The sequence below is a fragment of the Pogonomyrmex barbatus genome, unplaced genomic scaffold (genome assembly GCF_055798465.1).
Source record: "Pogonomyrmex barbatus isolate J1 unplaced genomic scaffold, ASM5579846v1 scaffold3, whole genome shotgun sequence".
Taxonomy (NCBI): domain Eukaryota; kingdom Metazoa; phylum Arthropoda; class Insecta; order Hymenoptera; family Formicidae; genus Pogonomyrmex; species Pogonomyrmex barbatus.
Window position 1 is genome coordinate 21,152,252 of NW_028297127.1, and position 20,421 is coordinate 21,172,672.

At 44.9% G+C, this 20,421-nt stretch overlaps 1 protein-coding gene across 6 annotated transcripts; it reads right to left on the bottom strand.

Moving 5' to 3' along the window:
• Positions 1-5: 5 nt before the first annotated feature.
• On the bottom strand, positions 6-20,212 carry LOC105429572 (rho guanine nucleotide exchange factor 10-like protein). 6 transcript variants are annotated; one of them, XM_089079456.1, is made up of 15 exons: positions 20,077-20,212; positions 17,435-17,620; positions 16,831-17,153; positions 15,762-16,055; positions 15,462-15,640; positions 6,730-6,943; positions 6,417-6,654; positions 6,127-6,309; positions 5,737-6,033; positions 5,570-5,662; positions 5,280-5,504; positions 5,038-5,199; positions 4,690-4,899; positions 4,240-4,554; positions 6-4,167 (listed from the first exon to the last, which is right to left on the bottom strand). In XM_089079456.1, the coding sequence occupies exons 2-15, from the start codon at positions 17,540-17,542 to the stop codon at positions 2,293-2,295; spliced, it is 4,716 nt and encodes a 1,571-aa protein (XP_088935582.1). In that variant the 5' UTR covers positions 17,543-17,620; positions 20,077-20,212; the 3' UTR covers positions 6-2,292. The 6 variants fall into 6 exon arrangements, with proteins under 6 accessions (XP_088935582.1, XP_088935583.1, XP_088935580.1 ...); XM_089079457.1 differs by lacking the exon at positions 20,077-20,212 and adding an exon at positions 19,795-19,952; XM_089079454.1 differs by lacking the exon at positions 20,077-20,212 and adding an exon at positions 19,240-19,378.
• Between the last annotated feature and the right edge of the window lie 209 nt (positions 20,213-20,421).

Sequence of the window (20,421 nt, forward strand, 5' to 3'; positions counted from 1 at the left end):
ATTCGTTTCATTTGAAATAGTTTTAATGTAGCTATATAATGTTACAATGAACAAAAAGTATACTATACCGCCGCACTCTGCCGGCGCGGCAAAGTAACAAGATTCTCTATTTATATAACGGTGACAGAACATCGTACTATATAAGTAATAAATACATAGTAAAGTTTCGTTGTGTAACTAACGCGCGTACTAAGGGAGCATAAATACAAAATAAGACTATGTATTCAAACAAAATTAGTATACAAAATATAAATCTATTCAACGGTTTCATAACACATACATTATTATCATTATTTTATACGAGAAAGATATATACATACACAGATCAGTATTTCTTCATTGAAGACTCAACCATATCAGTATCAAAAACTGGATAGCATTTTATAAAAATTGAATATATATACTCTTTTTCATTGAACAACTGAAGCTAATTTTTCAATAATTATCACAAGAGCAAACAGACAATAGCCGTTAATAATAAATTTTTTATAATCTCTATAAACAGATATTCTCCGTTCATTTCATTACGTCTATATGTTGACAAACATGTTTTTATGCCAATTACCTCAGACAGACCAAACGAAAAATTTTTATAAACATTCGATTATTTAATTATCATAATTATTTTTTCAAAATACATGATTACAACTTTGTTGTTACTATAAAGAATATTTCTTTATAAATGACAATCTGGATTTGATAAACAATACAATTTCAGCCATTATATAAAAATCAATAAATTGTTAAATGACAAAAATTGATTTTAAACTATATTCGATAAATTTTATATAATATAATATTGGCGAATTCTTCCACCAAAATTTGCGAGAGGAGACAGATTTTAAGTAGCTCTTTACATTCGGGTAAACAATGTGAATAAACGCCTAAATTTTCTTAATTTCTTTGGAATTCTCTCTGGAATGAAAGTTTGTACGGTGTTATTTCGCGAATTTCGCGAACCAAATCTTATATAGATATGAGTTATATTGTCTTACATCACGTGCACCGTAAAACTTTTCATAAACATATATCGAATATCAAAATGATATTATCTCCTATCAAAATATATAGTTATCCGTTGTGCCTAGTTTAGCGTGAACTGTATTAGCAGCTGCGGTTTTTTCAAACAATATAAATGTTCAACTGTTGAAATTTTATATTTAAATTTCATTCAATGCAAGAGCTATCGAAAAATTATCGATTAGAAAAAGACTTCTAAAACAAAAGTCAATGCACGTATATATTTTAAAAACAAATGTCGACATAAAACCAAAAAAAAAAAAAAAATTTCCGGACAAATATTCGGCCGATTTTCGCCGAGATTAACTTGTGTAGATTAACACAGCGGTATGAAATAACGCGGTAATTGTAACAACGGAGTAAAATATTAAACATGAATACGTCATTCCAGTAGCACATGCGGTATTTCGCGTAGTGAACGCGTAGTCCGAACCTGATTAATCATTTAAATTTTAGGTATAACGCGTACGCGCGCGCGCACAACGACGTGTTAGTTTTAACTGAGTGCGAATGTTTACCTATAATATAGCATAAGCGGAACACTTTTGTAGCAATTATTCTCGTACGTGACAAATATATAAAACATTTCACAGCATGCAGCCATTCCGTTTTTGTGCACCTTCTCAGGATTTTTCTTATCACATGTTTCACTATACACTAACGAGATTCGAGTAATACCTTACAAGCAGAGGTATGTGAATTTCGAGTAATTTCAAATCTAGAAACGACATATGTCGAGATGTTATTAACTATTTCCATACGTAATGGAAACACGCACTTTTGACGAAAGAGTATCCAGTACTTCTCTATATTAATCTTGTCGTGCAACGATCCATACACATATCTCAGTCTGTTAATAAAGCGTTAATCTTTTCCTATAAAAATTGTTTGTTAAAAAAAAAAAAATTCTTTTCGAGCATTCCCTATTAAGTAACCTGGTAATCAAAAGACATTCAATGTTCTAATACTCGAGTCACCTTTCTTGATTATCGTCGCTTTCAAATAGTAATCAATACTAATGTAACGTCATGTCTAGCCAAAAAAAAAAAAAAAAAAATCACGGATACTCGCTGCTACGCGATTCTACGCAATCTCACGCAATCGAGATCGCTTGTACCATGTCTCCGATTCTTTACAATAACCAACGATCTCATCTAAAGCGTTATCGGTACTCTTTCGGTCCTATTGTCTACTATACTACATACATATCAGCGTCAAAGTTTCGTTTCTCACACCGACGCATGACGAGTGGACTAAAAACGCGATCGTATATCATAACTTCATCTCCCATAAGACGATATGTGCATCGTTGCTGTTGGGATCTTTGAATGTGTACGTCGATTTCGAACTTTTGTCAATAGTGGATTGCGCATGGAGCTGCCTCCAATTGATATAACCGCGTCCACCCATCAGCGTTAATACCGTCCTCTTGGGCTGATCTATTTGCTGCGTCGCTTTACCATTTTTTTTGCTGTTTGCCTTAAGATTGGTCGCGGACGTTGCTTCCAATCCGGATTCGACTACGCTATTGTTAGGTGTGGATAGGTCATAAGGACCATTACGACTAGCTATGCTACTATTACGAGATAATTTTCCAGTTTTTAGAGATAAGTTCTCCTCCGATCCGGAAGATGTATACAACGAGCTGGCGTGAGAGTCCACCGACCAGTTGGAAAGATCCAGTGACCTAGGCCTAGTGATTTTCATTTTTAATCTACGGTCCAAGGTACTCACTTTATTTGGTATCGCCGCTAACTCTGGGTCACTCCTTCTTAACGACTCGTAAATGGGATCTATGCCCGAATTGTTCTCATTCTCGTAATCTTTCACGTACATCAATTCACCGTAAAGTCCGTAAACATCACAGTTTTCACCGGAACTTTGCGAGCTGGAGAAGGAACTTGATAGAAATCCGCAACCGGCGCCCAATCCTCTCGGAAGTGTTTTCGAGGCTCTGCAATCGTATTCCTTGCTTCGCTTTCGTCTCAGCATCACCGGACTTCCCGTCAGCTGTTGTTTCAATTTCACGATATTGCTGGACATCGAGGAATCCAGGCTCGCTCGATCGCGCGACCTCTGCTCGGTATCTTTCGCTCTCAACTGTACACCTTCGTCATCAACATTGACGCGTTCCTTTGCAGAGCACACTGTATTTTTCGTATTCTGTATCGCTAATAAAAACGTGATCGGACCGAAGTGGGCATGATATGAAATGTTTACGCGACCGCTGATGATAGGCACACCTTCCAATCGCGGTAGTGGAATAGTCAAGCTAATACCTACGTTAGTACCAACCCATAAGAGACCCTTGCACGCTAAAAGCGCCGTGACTGTCACCGTGGTTTGATTATTAACGGCAAGAGTATTGCCGCCGTATTGCGAATTGGCGGGATTATTTATTTTCGTTACTCTCAGAACATTAGATGCTATATTGATGTCCTGCAGATGTTTAAACGTTTCCGTGTGATAAAGGCAAACTGTGCTCGAGTTTTTCAGGGCGACCCAAAGACCGACTCCGGAATGGGCCATGAGCTTCACGTTCCCGACGTGTTCGTGTTGCACACTGAAGCTCTTGGTAATATCGCCCGAAGTAGCGTTAAGTACCCACACCTTCTTGCCACAAGCGGCATAAACCGACGTGTTGATTGGCATTAAACACGATACAGGATCGTTACCCAATGATATGGTAAAGGGATCCTTGAAATTCCACGCGCCGTCGACTTGCCGTTTGAACAAGAGTAATAAACCCGTGCCTAAAGCTACGAAAACGTTGTCGCAATGATACTTGATTTCTATTACGGGTCCTGAAACGGGATAACTGCCAATCTCCTCTTCTTTTTCAGGTTCCGTCGCGGCATAAATTATAATCCTCCGAGAATCCGTGCCCATCCATACAAGATCGCTGGCTAGCGTAGTAAGATCGCTGGACACTCCTTTTACGAACTCGATAGCGCTCACTTTAGTTTCAACCAGATCGAAAGTAGTTATACGTTTCAAAGAAGTCGCCGAAGCTGTTGTCGATTGGCCGAAAATTGTCACATGACTGGATATACCGTCTCCCGTACATATCCACAAATAATTTTGACTTCTACCGCGCCGTCTGATGGGACGTGAATTTTCTATGGAATAATAACAACCGCAACGCACCTATAAACAAAATACATGCGTTACACATAGGATAGTGATACACATTACATGTCTTTTAGTTCTTAGACTTACTTCAGTCTGATGTTGCGAGTGATATACCGCTTGTGAACTAACGAAAAGTGGCATTTTTGTGGACGGCCTTTGCTCTTGTTCAGGTACTTCCCAGGACGGAGAGTTATTAGGATCCAAAGCTAATTGCGCCAATCTTAACTCGGTTATCCAGTCCTTCTTCACTAATGGATTTTCTGTTTGAAACGTATACCTCTGACCTTGTTTTGTGACTAGTTGAAGACAACAACTATCGACCCATACCATATCCTCATCTTTTTGCTGTATCGACATTTGTATTGACTGTAGAATTTGCTTAGTGGTCTGCAGCGTCATTCCCTTTAACGAGAGAAACACGATCCAATTAATTAATTTACACAAGTTGATTATAATTCTTAAATTTCATACCGTTACTGCTATATTTATTTCAATATATAAAGGCATACAGTAGCGGATGTATCAATTTATCTTTACCTCGTATCTGCCTTTTAACTGTGCCACTAAATCACTTATCCTGGACATCACTTCGTAATCGTGCATAAGATCGTTCATCTCTACACAGAGATTATCCGCGTCGGCCGCCTGTTCACATTCTCCACTTTTGTCAGATTTCAAACTGCCGCCTTTATTCAAACCAGCAGTGAGTAATCGACTTAAAGTTGGAGAAATGTTGGTGTCTTGGATCTAAAATGAATTCGTTAATAATGTTAATAATTTTATATATGAAAATGAAGAAATGTTCGATCAGTTTACTCTCATTAATAATTAATTTCACTATGTGACAAAACTATAAATTGAACTATATGTTTTTTTCTCATTTACCTCAATATCCGACACTGGATATGTCCATTTTAACGTTAATCGTTCATTCCCTGAAAAATCTTCCGTAGATCTCGGAGTGACGGAAACGCACACCACTAAATCATTCAATAGCAATAATCTTCTTCTCTTGGATTTCATTATCATGCCATTTTGATTAAATTCCTATAAACAATTATACATTAATGCATGTCACATTGTGTTTAGAGTGAATGTTTAAAAATTCGTCAAATAATAAATTTTACCAATTGTGTAACATTGTCTTCCCTGATAAGATAACGCGACGTTGAAGAAAGTGGACGGTGTGATAATTTTCCGGAGACATGCCGCAACATTTCTTTAAACGCTTGAAACTGTTCCGCCTCTCGTTTTCTTTCGTTTAGCATTTCTGCCAAACTCTCGAGCTGCGTTAATGCTAGTTGCAACGACATTCTGTCATGATGTCCTTGTGGCGTATGCTTCAATAGATCCTAAATGTAAAACATTATTATATCGCCACTGAAACTTGTCTCTTATACATCATTAACATACTCACTTGCAAAAACAAGATAAATTGCGGAAACCTCTGCACTGGTTTGACCATCAATCCAAAGAAGGATAACCTATCATGAGCACTTATTTGCTTTACCTACAAAAATAATTACAAGATTATAACTGAATCACATCGAGACATTCGTACGAATCATTTTTGTGAAATAGTACCTTGAAGAAATCAGCGAGCGCGGTTTTTCTCTTCGATTCTTGTTTAGCTAAATCCATTGCCACGGAAAAATTATTTATAAAGCCACTATAAATGTCAAGAACAATGGCCTTGCTGAAACTTGCGACGAATACATCTCCTAATTTTTCATCCTTATCCCAAGATCGTACACATTCCGCCAGAGCGATTCTAAATAATGTATGGCATTGTAAAATTTCGGGCAGCCTATGAAACAAGGTCGCGATTTTAGATTGACTCAATATAGGTGGCGAAGATTCCTCCAACGGTTTCTTGTAATCCTAAAAATTAATAAAAACATTTGTAAGAAAAAGACTCGTCGTTCTTCGTTTTTGATGCTCAATTGGATCAATCTCATCTTTTTTGGTACGTACGTTTACCAGTCTCTGTAAAGTAGACACATAACTATTTTCAGAGTGTACTATCGCGGCCACGATATGTCTACGTTTTAGTTGCTGAGGAGATAAGTTCGGAGGTGGCGATGGGAGTGTAGGCGGAGCCTGTCTTCGCTGTTGCATACATTGAAACTGTACCATAGCACTGTTCTCTTCATCAACCTAAAATATGATTATCCAATGAATATTTTTTTTTTTTTAACCACTTGCATTAAGAACGCGCATAGAATGATTCATCGAGATGGAAAAATGGTAGGAGTGATGTTCACCTCGCAGAGCTGTGGCATTTGCGACGTTTTGACCGGGCTGGTCAGAGACACCGTGTCCGAGGAATCGACGTCGTAATGATGCGCCGAACCTCGGCGAATGCTGAACCACCTCGAGAGGCGGCCGTGGTTCCCCGGGGACTCCAGGATGTCCACGTTGTTCACCGGTACATTCTGAAACCGCCACTTGTCGCAAAGCGTGCGCGCCTTATGCAACGTGTTTCTCAATTGACAGTTGCTTCTGCAAGGCAAACAGCAAGTTTTCATTATGGACTTTAGTTTCGCCGGCGTTGTTATGTAACCAGATTGAACTTACTTAATACTGATATTACTCTTCTCGCTTTCGTCATCGGAGGAGAGATCGTGGTCCGACGCGGAGCACCAGGAGTCCTCGCTTCTGGCGGACTGCGTGGACGTGTTGGATCTGCTTGTCTCTAACGAGGAATGATGCGCGTGCGAATTCCCGCTAACCGTTTCCATTTTGCCCGGTCCTACGTCATCCCATGATCTGCACCTTGAACGAGGCTCATCTGGAAGAGGAACAACGAACTCACGATTATATACGAAAGGACAACTTCGCGCGGCGTCTATCGTCTGGTTTACAAAAAACAAAAAAAAAAAAAGAAGAAACAGGAAAGAGAGAAATAAAGAGGGAAAAAAAAAAAGATCTCGCGACCTCGGGCTATAACAACTTCGTGACTCTCTGTGTACAATGAAACCAAGTAAGTAGTCCTAACGCGTCATCATATCGTCATCTATAGATATCAGTTATGCGTCACCATTGCGAGAACAGACGATTCTTTCCGTGTACCATCCTCTCGACGCGAGATACGATCGCGACGCACCACGCCGACGAGCACGGCCGTTACGAAGAGCGAAAAGAGAAAAAAAAATCATCAAATGCGAACGTAACGCGAGCGGCTCGCGAATGCGGGCGAACGCATCGAGATCGAGATCGAGATCGAGAGAGTCAGGGCCCCCCTCGCGCGGAAGCGTCGTCTCGTTTGATTGGACCTTCCGCTGTGTCGCGCGCTCGCGTTACCAGCGCGTTAACGTCGCGACGATAATCGGGTTAATGCGACGTGCTCGGCGTCCCGTTCCCACGTTTCTCGCGTATGCGAACGGCAAAATGCGCGTTAACGCGCGACGATCTACGACGCAATCGCGCGAAGAGACGACGATGACGACGTGCGAGGCCGGTCTCCACTCTCGAGACCGCGAAGCTGGACCCTCCCGGACTCGGTCCTCCGTCTCGCGGAAACAAAGAGACACGCGTTTCTGCGTTTCTCGGCCTCGATCCCATACGCACAAGTAATATTATGTACCATACGCGGAGCGTCGACGAAACGAGAAAAAGAAAAAAAACGGCATCGTAAAACACGTAATCGAACACGTAATCGGCGTTTACGACGCTGCGAAGTTCTTTTTTTTTTTTATAAGAACGGAGAGCACACGACGAGAAACGACGATAAACATTCACGAATGAGCGTTGTCCAAAACGTTGTCAATCCTAATGTCTCGTTCCGCTGTGAAATGAATCCTACGGGAAGAAGAAGGACAAATGAGTTTTTGTCACGCGGTGAGACGTAACCGGCGTCGCGACCACACGTGTCACCGCGGCTGCACGAAAATCGTGTGTGTGTGTGTGTGTGTGTGTGTGTGTGTGTGTGTGTGTGTGTGTGTACATACGCCTACTCCGCACCGCTCCGGGGGATTGCCCAATACTTTCACGGAGGAAAAATACGAGACGAAATCGGGGTCCCGAGTCCGAGGCTCTCGAGTCTACTCCACGCAGCCCACGCACCACTGGAGGAACGTTGCGTGCTCGCGCGTGTAAACGTCGCGTCGAGTGGCGTGCTCCATCTACGCGCGCGGCGTGCTCGTTACACACGTACGCCACCGGATCCCCGGACGGTGGCGCGCGGGGGATGGGGAAGAGAAGCGGGCAGGTAACGAGAAACGAGCACCCGCGTGATTCACGCGCGGACGCCGCGCGGACCGATGACAACAACACACTCGCGGACAACGATCGCGGAGCGCATCCTTCCTTCGCGCGACCGAGCCGACGTGCATCCGCGGCCGACACTATTCCACCTCGGGATAGGCGAGAGCCTCCGAACGCGTGTATCTGTCAACCTGCTCGCGCGTGCCCCCGCATACGCACGAGCGGGAGAGAGAGAGAGAGAGAGAGAGAGAGAGAGAGAGAGAGAGACGCAGACGGATGACGAATCGCTCCCTCCCGCCGACCGATCGTTTCCGCGCTGGCGATCCGCTTAGCCGGCCGATTTGTATATCGTGTTTATCCATAATAGTACTTTTGCGCGGTCCGCGACTTCCACAGTCGCGCGAGCGATCCCGGAACAGGGTGTCGATCACGTAACCTTTTTCTTAGGACGGAAACATGAAAAGTGAAAATTTTTTTTCCACGTAACTTTCTTCCTAGGAAAACATGGAAAAACATGGAAAATGAAAAAATTGTTCTCCTTTTTATTATCTTCGATAATAAAAATTTTACGAATCACGTAACTTTTCCTACGCCGGAAACGAGAGAAATTTTTTTTCTTCAATTATCTTCGATAGTAAAAATTTTACCGATCATGTAACTTTTTTTCCTGAGGTGGAAATGTGAAAATTTTTTTCATCATCTGCAATAGCAAAGATATTAACTTTTCACGTTTCTACCTCGGGGAAAAAAGTTGCGCGATCGATAGCCAGGATCGATCCAAGCGTTCTCCATTCTCCGTTTGCGTTTTCCAAAAATTGCCGAAAAAAATTGGAAACTATCGGAGATAGATCGAATGCGATCGAAGGAGGGAAGCGGAGGAGGAGCGTGGAACGCTCCACTTTCCGCGGGAGCATTAAACCTATTGTAAATGTCATAACGAGAGACAATTGTTTAACTCTACATATTTAAGGCAATCGAGCCTTGGCGACGATAATCGCGCTCTCGCACGGCGTTCACAGGCGGGCGACACCACGTCGAGAGATCAGCGGCTCTCTTCTTAGGATAACACTTGGTAATCTCGTTTCTAACAATGGGACGAGGAGTCGTCAATTTACTCGTGAAACGTTTTTTTCTCCTCTTTCTCTCTCTCTCTCTCTCTCTCTCTCTCTCGACCAAGTTACATCGCGAAACGCACGTGAAAGCTTAAAAACGGCAAGGGGATAATGAGAAAAGCGAAGAAAAGTTCGTCGTTTTTCGCGTTGAACGGCGTTCCGGATTGCGCCGATTGCGATCGGATATCGTAAATCTAAAGCATCTCGGCGCGCATTTTGTATCTGGGTACTCGCCCAATTTCCTTTCACTATCTCGACCAGTTTCGTTCGCGGCGGCTATGAATATGGAGCAACGAATACGAGCGCGCCTTCAGCAAGCGAGCGAAAAATCCGCAAGTCTGCATGACATTTCAATAGGAACGCTTTTGCGATAAAAAGCACGCCTACGCGACCAGCAAGGTTTCTTCGATCCACTAGATATTCGGTATTGCATAATGCGGACGTGTACAAAGGCGCGCGCGCGCGTACAATTTTATAATCTAAACTACAAATTATCCTCTCCCCACACAGAGATCGATCTTTATCCATTATTAAATTATATATCTTTCCCGTAAGAGAGAAACGCATCCTCAATCACACTCATCCGCTTAAAATATCACATTTAATACTACGCGAAGATAGAATCTTTTAAAGAAGTACACCTATATAAAGAGATAAAGAAATATTTGTATATTTAGACATAAAATAATTTTATATTTCTATATAAAATAATTTTATATTTTTATATTTCGGATAAAAATTTTTGCGATATATAAAGCTCACTATATATGAACTTGTTTTATTTGTTTTTATAATTACTAGTACATACTAAACAAAATCATAAATTTCCATCCTATAAATTCTCATAACGAATTATAGTCCATTCAAAGGAGATAACACGAAAACTCCTCAAAGGCGCGCGGCTTTTCCGTGCACCTTTTCCTTTTTTTTTTCCCCATGTCATCCGATCTCGCGATGAAGTTCGTCGTATTCGCATCGATCTCGGCAACGTTTCAGAAACGTGTGCGCGAGCAACGCAGAAATTTTCCGTACCGCTCACACGGGTCAGAGCGCCCGTGTGTTAATGATTAACCGATTGCGCATTCTATTCTAAACTAACGCGAGGGGCCGACCCTGACCCGTGACCTATGCGCGCAACCCCCATGGACTCCGCAACGATTCGATTATCATTGGCTCGATCGCTCTGGCGAACGATCCGAACCTTTAATCCGGGCGATCGACGAAAACAAGAAACGGGGAGAAAGGGGGCTCTCTCTCTCGGGACCGAACGAAGCGCATCGAATGGGAGAGACCGGCCGGCGGTCCCGTCCACTCCGTTCAGTTCTTCCTTGGCCGATGCGGGCGTCTCTCGATGGCCGTTTCCACAACGCGCATACCACACCGATAACCACCCGAAACTATAATTAACCACGATGCGAACGCGGCTACGCACACAGCGCCGGTGCGTTTTGACGCAAACGCGATCATCGGAGTCATGTTCGAGGCGTAAACGCCGGGAGATGACGTTAATCAATTCGACCCTCAACTCTCTCCTCTCTCGGGCCACACGCTGCAGTTTCGTACACGCGGACTGCGCGTTCCGGCTCGCGTACAGCGAGACATTTTTACTTGTAACTGTGGAAAACATTTTCCGACCAACGCTTTTTAGCTGGGCAAAGACGTTGTACAAAAAAAAAAAAATTTTTTTTATTTTGATTTTTAATATATTCGCGTAATTTGTGAAATATATATGAATGTTTAAAAGAAATATTCTTAGAACGTGGATCTGAAACTGAGAAGTCGTAAATTATTTTTAAATATTGCATTTTAATGATAATTCCAAGTCCATATTCTTCATCTCTGCATAAGTGTCGGTCCGCAATAGGTATTTAATCTTTAAGCCGTAAGAAATTGACCAATCATGGTCGATTATTTTTTTCATATTCGATTATAATTGATCAATTTCTTACGTCTTAAAGCTTAAGTCACCTATTGTGGACCGACACTAAGATAGCCTTAAAACTTTGTTTGACCGAACTATATCTACTTCATTTTAAGCGATGTTTACGCAACGAGTATAAAGGACAGACTTCCTGCCTAGTTTTTAGGAGGGACATGACGCAAACAAAAGGTCTGTTTTTTATCGCTGCATTGGAATGCGGTGTAAGATTATCTTTCTCCCTCCACCAAACTTGAAGCATATATTTATTTCATTTGAAGTACAAACGTACGCACTTGTTCGGTGCTATAAAAAAAGAAAAAAGAAAAAAAAAAAAAAAACACCTTTTGCGCTTCGCGCAACGTTGAGTCGTGAAACTCGGGTAAGCATCAGTGCCATGCACGTCGCGTTAGCCGGAAACTTCGCACCGGTTACCGCTGACATAACGCAATCACGTCAAGCGTCGACGAGCCAACGTTTCCGACGTTGCACACGCGATTCTGCCTCTGTTCTCGTGACGCGGCAGTACGGACGACAATTCTGGATCACGATAAAGCGATTACGTGCGAAACGATATCGCATCCGTTTCCGTTGAATTGCGTCCCGTTTCGATCGGGATTTATCGCCGGGTTCGAGAGACGCGAGAGGCGAACGTGATGAAAATAGATCCGCCGTTGGGGGAGAGAGAGAGAGACGGCGACAAAGAGAAGGACGCATCGCGTTGCGTTTTCTCGAAAACTCGCCTACTTACATTTGATGAGGACAACCCCGTTGTGCAGTTCCTCCATCTCGCGGAGGCGAATGTTCCCTTGCCGATGAGTTTTACTCGCGTAATGCACACTCCCCCTCTCTTTCTCTCTCTCTCTCTCTCTCTCTCTCTCTTTCTTTCTCTCACTCTCACTTTACACCATCATCATCCTGAACATATCCGCGGAACGCGATCGCGCCAGCCACACGCGAATTCATAGCGCGCGCGCCCGCGCACACGATGCGCGCACACACACGTACACGTGCACGCACACGACACACGCACGCCCCGGATGCGCGATTATTACGCGATTTTACGAGGCGAAAAATCACATCGGGCACGTGCGCACGCGGCCGGCCGCGACCCGCACAATTAATGACCACTATCGCTGCTGCCGCCGCCGTCGCCGCCGCCGCGGCGTTCAGCGATAAGGACGAAGAGGAGGTGAACAGGACGCTCTCCGTGCCACGCTCGACGAAGAAGCGCCACGGACGAAGCGAAGCAGAGCGAGGCGAACGGGCGGGCGGGCGACCGAGCGCGAGCGAGCGAGCGAAGCGATTCAACATGGCCGCGCCGCGTGTTTCTGGCCCCGGCCCTCCGCGCGCTCGTTGCGCGTAGCCGTCGTACAACACTGACGTCGGAGGTTGGAGAAAGAGGCGAAGGGCACAGAGAGGAAACAGAGACCGAAGCGTATCCCCGGCCGTTGGGCCGGAGAGGAGAACGGCGGGGGCGAGAGGGAGGAAGGAACGCGAGAGAGCGAGCGAGCGAGCAGTCGACACGACGGAGGAGGGTACTCGAGTCGCCAAACGAGAGAGAAAGTACGAGCGACCGAGAGTGAAACGCACGAACAACAGCCACAACCGCTCGCTCTACACCACGTAGCGCAGCTGTGGACGACGGTCGAAAGAGAGAGAGAGAGAGAGAGAGAGAGAGAGAGAGAGAGAACGGAGGTGGATGGACGGATCGAGAGACGATGAATGAATATATAAAAGAGAGGAAGAGGCGCGGTACCAAGAGTGCGGAGTTCGAAGGACAGAGGAGAGAGGAAGAGAGAAATATGCGTATATAATATATATATATATATATATATATATATATATATATATATGTGTGTACGTATATGTATATATGGCGACAGCTGGGCCAGAGTCGAGATAATAAGAGCGACAGAGAGAAAGAATGAGAGAGAAAAGAGAGACGCGAGATAATCTCGCCTCGAGAGGGAGGAAGGGACCACCGCACCAAGCGGCGTGTGGCGTTATATTGTGGGACTCTTTAGAAATGTATGCCGCGCAAGGTGTACGGGATTGTTATAAATCGGCGTGACGTGTTAACGAGGGTAATCGGATGCCGGCGCAATAAAAGTAATTTTCCTTCCATTATCGCGAGGGCGGCACGAAATGGAATTATATATATTGTGTGAATCGAAGCGAGAGTTTCACGCTACCGGACCTCGCTCACGGACCTCGTCGAGGTCTCGCGCATTACGAGTGTATTGTATATTTGTGTTGTATGCATGAGCGGAGCGGCACAGATGCGGCGACTCGATCGGTACGGCGTCAACGCTATCTCGACGCTGGATCCTAGACGGCGCCACTGGCTACGCAATTATAATTCCACACGGATTACCTTTTTTTTTTTGTGTTGTGTTATAATATATACTGTGCATAAACATTCATTTCTTTCGATTCTAGGGGAGTTAGCGTTTCAAGAATGTTCATTCGCCAGAGAGCTTTTAGCTTTTAAGAAACACTGGTTAATTTTCTGGCGAATGATTCCCCTCATTGCATTGTACCAATAAAAAGAAATTCCACGCAAAGAAGTATTATAGTAATTGAAACATGAAAGAAAGACGAACAAATGCTTTGAGCATATAAACGAAATTTTCTCGGATCGAGTATCATTAATTATAATATCATTAATCGAGGCATGCGGCCTCAACCCAAAAACACATTTTATTTAAAAAGTACATTCTTTTATGCTAGATTATACAATGTGTCCTTTAATGAGATTTTTTATATATAGAGATTTTTTTATATATAGAGCAGTGAAAATGCAGATTACACAGGCATCTTCGATGTTAAAAGACTCTAAAATTAAATCTTCTATTTGCACTATTTATAAATTATATTTAATTTTTAACTAGTAACTAGAACTTTTACTATTTTTTTAATTCTTTCTGGCTTCCTTAATATTAAATTCGTTAACAAATTAAAGATGCCTCCTTATTTTTGCATTAGAACCCCGAAAGCCCTCTGTACGGTTTGTATATTCACAAAAATGTATATTGTGCATCAACTATTTGTAGGAAAGTATATCGCGGTACGTTAATGATTTTGATTTATCGGAAGTAGAGAGAAACGGCGAATCTTTTATAGAACGGTCGACAATCTGCGAAAGAAATATAATGAATTCAAGTGAGCGTGCATAGCCGAAAGAGGATTATACGATGTAAGGAGAAGGAAAAGGGGAAACGAGGATAGGGAGAAAGAGAGGATGAGAGGGAGGGCAAAGAGAAGGGGCGGGCGTTTCACGTGATCTCGCATCTGCTTCTCTACCGAGTGACCCCGCGGCTTGACCCCTTCCAAGTACCAATAATTAACTCCATTCGCCAAATGCACGCGAGCGCACAGATCGAGTATGTTGTACACGAGCGTATGTTCGTAGTTCATAGGCGCGACTGGCGTTCTTATAAAAAGAAAGACTTGTGCGTACTTGCGCAGTTATGCGCGACAAAACACCTCTTAAAAACGGGCGCATGGACAATGCTTGGATATCCGCTCGAGCATTCCGCAATAATTTCCCTTCCTTTCGTAAATCCCAGTCACAGCTTTCTATCTTGTCGCGAACAATTACGATTTCTGAAATCTTACGCCTTGCGCAATGATCAAAACGTATGTAAATATTTCCCCGCCCCCCTCCCCCAATCCCTCCTCCTCTCTTTTGTAAGTTTTTTTTTTTTTTTTTTTTTTTTTTTTCCCCCGGAACGTACGCGCGCCTCTATGTAAAATAAAACGAAGAAAGAAATCGCTGCGCGCCCTTTCCTTTCTTGCTTCTGAGAAACGCACTTCAAGGAAAACGCCGTTTGTATTCTTGCCGCGCGACGAACTACGCATCGAGAATTTGTAACGGATTGCTCATGCGCAAGTAATTCATAGTCGCATGTAGTCTGCAGTCGACCGCCGAGCACGATTATCATATTTACGAAACGACGAGAACGCGATAAGGACGACAGCCAGAGAGTTACTATAGCCACCGTATGTCTCTTTGTATCTTATCTCTCGCGGACGAAATCATACTACTAATAACAATCGATCGGACTCACCAATGATTTTGCTGTTGTTGCTGCTGCTGCTGCTACTGCTGCTGCTTCCAAAGGAGTGGAGTTTTTTCCAGCCCTTCCATCCCTTCTTCCAAATCATGGCGGCTTTCGTCTTCCGTAGAACACCCATTGGTTCCGGACCACTTCTCCCTATTCCTCTTCTTAAAGATCCCAAGCCCGATCTGCAAATTCAATTCAGGATTAGAAAACAGATCTATTTGTAAATCGTTTAAGATCATGATATTCTTAACGGGAACGGGAGAGAAGGCCAGACAAAGAGCGGATAATAGTTCTCCAAGGTACCTGTAACTCGCGGTAGAGCTCCCGCTGAAACCGCTGTCCATGTCGCAGCCGACGCGAGAGAGGAGATCATCGGCTGGGCATCCGACCGAAGGCAATAGTTCTTCGGTGGAAGTTCCATGAGCGTCCTCCTGCGTCATCTCTTCCTCATTATTGTCGACCACGGTTGGCATCAGCATCGCCTCCACGCTTAGATTGAGTTCCCCGAGCACGCGGCGATGCCGCGATTGGACGCGACGCACCTCCTCTGCCACCAGCGACCTTCGCGATCCGTGTAACGCGCGGTGGCATTGCTTGCTGAAAAATTGATCGGATACAGTTCGTCGAGAGGTCAGCTTCGTCCTCATTATTTTTACATGCCACACTGCCGTTATGTTTTTTTAGCAACACTCGTCTCTCGTCGGATCGGATTCTATTCTAAAATTATTGAGCTGTACACGCGAATGCTTCGTGCTAAATAAATCTACAATTAAATTGAATTTACACACTCGACTGTTCACAAGAAGAGACCGATTACAAGCTGTCCCGTCGTCTCCCGGCGAGACGTATGGAATAATATAGTTATGCACTTAACGAGCGTTCTCAATTTGAACGCGCGCGCGGTTTATCTCGCCTCAATGACTTATGCGCCAGTCGAGGACGCTGGATGAATAATCCACCAACTTGTTTTCTTATTGTTCCTAACTCAATCGCTATCTCCGGCATCCGCTCCACACGATACATTGAACCGTGGGGAGCGATTGGGTGAAGCGTTGTTCACTTGTGTGCCGCGCGTTACCCGCATTACGCCTGCGGGAAAATTTATCCCTCACGATTATTCGCGCAAACTCGTGTCTTCAAGAGAAAGAGAGAGAAAGAGAGAAAGAGAAAGAGAGAGAAAGAGAGAGAAAGAGAGAGAAAGAGAGAGAGAGAGAGAGAGAGAGAGAGAGAATTCTTATAATTTATTTTCTTTCCAATCTCCCCATAAATACCGGAGAGATCGCGAGAGTACATCGTTTGACGATTTGTCGTAAGAATTTAGATGCTTCTTAAAGCTAATAACTAGTTATACCGAGATGATCTTTTAACTCACTTGATTTCCGATATCTCCTCGTAAATGTTCTCCTCCGTGCCGTAGCAAGTTGTGTAAGTGTGTCTCTTTAAAGGATCCGACCTTATCTGCTGTAACTGTTGCTGAGATTGTCGCAGCAGCAGCTGCTGATGCTGCTGCTGCTGTTCTTGCTGTTGTTGCTGCTGCTGCTGCTGCTGCAACAGCACGTCCGTCGGATATGCGGCATGGAAATGACCCGAGTCAGACGGGTAGTAGGCATACGAATAATCCAAAAGATGCTGGCGCGAACTCGTGATGGGTGACACCACTGGCGTTACCGGTTCCATTAATGCGTTGCACGATATCTGCGAAAACGAAGCGTCGCTTTATGTGCACGTAAAAATAAACTCTCTCGAACACGTAGCATCGGAAACAAACAGCATCAAGTATTATACAAACTGTTGAAAGAACTTAGCAACTTGCAAGTATAAGATGGAAATAAAAAAAAAAAAATTTTTTTTTTTTTTTTCGTCGAGCTTGTTTTCGAAAGAGCCTCAGGCTGGCTCGAGCGCGCTGTCGCGCGCGATTAACCGCACACAAATATGCGTCGTTAGCGAAATTAATGATCCGCACTTGGAGGTTTTACCTGATTGTGGGGCGGCGGGTAAGGTGGAGGTGGGGGAAATTCCAGGTTGACTATTCGCGACGACGGGACGCCCGATGTCATTCCTGGGCCCCCTAAGGACGAGGCCATGGCACATCGTTCGGGAATCTTAACTGGGGAACCACCTTGGTCTCTTCTTCGCTACGTGTGCCATCGGGTTCTCCTTTTCTGGAATAAGGAAAAAGGATATCCATCGTGCATACGTGAACGCGTCGCGCCCGTACTCGGGGAGACAATAGAGCCGTTGTTCCCGGGGGGAGGGAGGGAGGGAGGGAGGGAGGGTTCTCGTCGCAGATTACGTTACGTTAACTCAACACACTTTACCGAAACGCATTACGAAATTCGTCTCGCGAAAGCGGAGAAGCGCACCGTCCGCTTCTATCGTCCGCGACGATCGGAAGGCACAGTCGGAAGGAAGCGGAATCCGGGGGCGGAAAGAGCAGCCAGATAAGTACGACCGGTATCCTCCTCCCCCGACGAGGATGCAGGTGTGGGCGCGTTCCAGTCCAAATATTTACACGCCGCTAGAATCTATTATCATCGCGCGTATACGAAGGAAACGACCGACCGTCGTCGCGCCGCTTCATCTCTGCGTTAATTTAAAAATCTCGCGCAGTTAAATTTGCCTATAAATAAAATTACGTGGGGCGCCGCCGAGGACGACGCTGGCCGCTCTCGAGGCCGATCCTCTCCCGCGTGTCTATAAGCATCACAATATAGAGGTGTGAAAATATTTACTATCCCCCGTGTATCACATTCACACACGTACACACGTACAACACACACACACACACACACACACACACACACACACACACACACACAAATTCTAGACGTTTCATAATAACGCGATAAAAATATTGCGAGTGCAAAGAATCGCGCACTTGAGCACACAGACTAAACGTATATTGGGCCTACGATCGTTGGTACGTACCAAGTAAACTCGTTTGAGTTTTTTCCTTCTTTTTCAAATCTAGACTTCAGAAAAGTAGAAAATCTCCCAACGTGAACGAGGCACGATTGCGCTGGTACGAAAAGCAGAAACTCGAAATTCCGCACGTTCGCGATTATATAAATAATATATAGCGTTTAATGACCGTTAAGGTCATTAATATAACGTCATTAATGTAACAATATCTTAATTACTCTCGACGATAGAGCATTTCTAGGATTTCCCGCGAGAACTGGAGACCAACTCGTTACGTTAGCCCGTTTCTTTTATCGCTGAAGCAATCACGACGAAAAACGAGTCATTAAGCACGGCAAGATCGATGAGGAGTACAATTGTCCGCTGGATTTAACGATCTCAAGTCAACGTGATCGTTCGTTCACCGATACTGAAAAGCACTTTTACACAACGGGGGGGGAGGGGGGGGGCTCTTTAATACCGATTACTCCTCCGACAAAAAAAAAACGACTCTAACGTAAATCGTTCCTCGTCGCGAAGGTTATTCTCCAAAATTCCCTCTTTTATTCTCTCTACGAGATTAAACATCCTGCGTCTCTCGTTTGATGAACGACAGACGCGAGAGAGAAAGAGTGAGAGAAAGAGAGAGAGAGAGAGAGAGAGAGAGAGAAGAGGATGAAAAATCGCTCTACCGCGCGATACATTCGTCGAAAACACCAAGGCGAAGTCAACTGCCCCGCGAAAAATTTTAAGCGGAAGGGTTCGACGATCTGCGATCCCGTCGATCGATCGACGGGACAGAAGAGTCCACCACTCCGCTCTACGGTCACACCGTGTAACATTCGGAGATCCGGTCGTATAATTACAACAAGCGAGGTACCTCGTAACGGCGAGATGAGAGAGGGCCCACAGCTTCGAGAGCCGCAACGGGACACGGCGATCCGTCCGATCTCGCGCGTCCGAACGCTCCTCGGCGGAGGAGGGTTCCCTTATCCCTTCGGTCGGATCGTCGATGGCAGATACGCAGCGAGGAGAAGGAAGAAGAGATCCCGCACGGTCCCGCAGCTCGACGTTCACGTGCCCGCGATTGTTCGCGATCGAGTGCCGCGGAGTGGCCGGCCGGGCCACACACGAGCCACACGGAGAAACGGATTCGTTTGCGCCTCGTGCCTAGATAGTTTCGCGTTCGCTCATTGTTGTACCCGAGCAAGCACGCCCCCTTGAGAAGCCAGTCGACCGGTCGACCGGTCGGCCGAGAAAAGCCGCGGCGAGGAGAGGAGAGACGAGAAGAGGAGAAGGAGAGGGGAGAAGAGGGAGGAGAAGGCGGCGATGGTGGCGAAGGCGAGGAGAAAGGGGAGAGAAGAAGAGAAGGGACACGAAAGATCGTGGGGAGGAGGGCAACGACGACAATGACGACGAAATATTTCCGACTTACCGCGATCGAGCCGATCGTGCGGCTTGACACGTGTCACCGATCACAATGCTTTCGCGCGACGGGTGCACGTGCGCGCACCGACGATCTATCGAAAATTCCGAACAACGGGAAACGTTGCCGACTAATCCGTTTTCCCCTCCCCGCCGACCAGATTGATCGCTTGGTCGATAAAAACACTGCGCGGAATGATCCAAAAACGCTCGGTCGATAATCGGCTGCGTCATAAAATACGCTTGACATGCGCGCGTTTACGTTTGTTAAGTAAGTGCGCACTTTTTTTACCTGTACTAGCGGCGCGATTCGCGACCAAGGCTGGATTCGCGAATCACTCGCGGTCTCACCTGCCGTCCGACCGAGATCCGCTATCGAATAAGACTGAATCGGGAATGCACGCACGGAATTCGTGCGGCGAGCTACGAGCGAACCGCGTGCCAAATTCTCGAGTGCGCGCGCATGCCTGCGTTGCTTCGTAGATGGCGCCACGGCAATCTGCCGCCGCGCGGATAATCTGATGTACAGGGTGATTCTGAATTTTCGTTTTAGAAGTTGCTAATTTGAATTCCGAGATGATTCTCGTTCTCTTTTCAAACTTTGCCCGAGGTTTAGTTTTTGAATTATAAAAAAGAA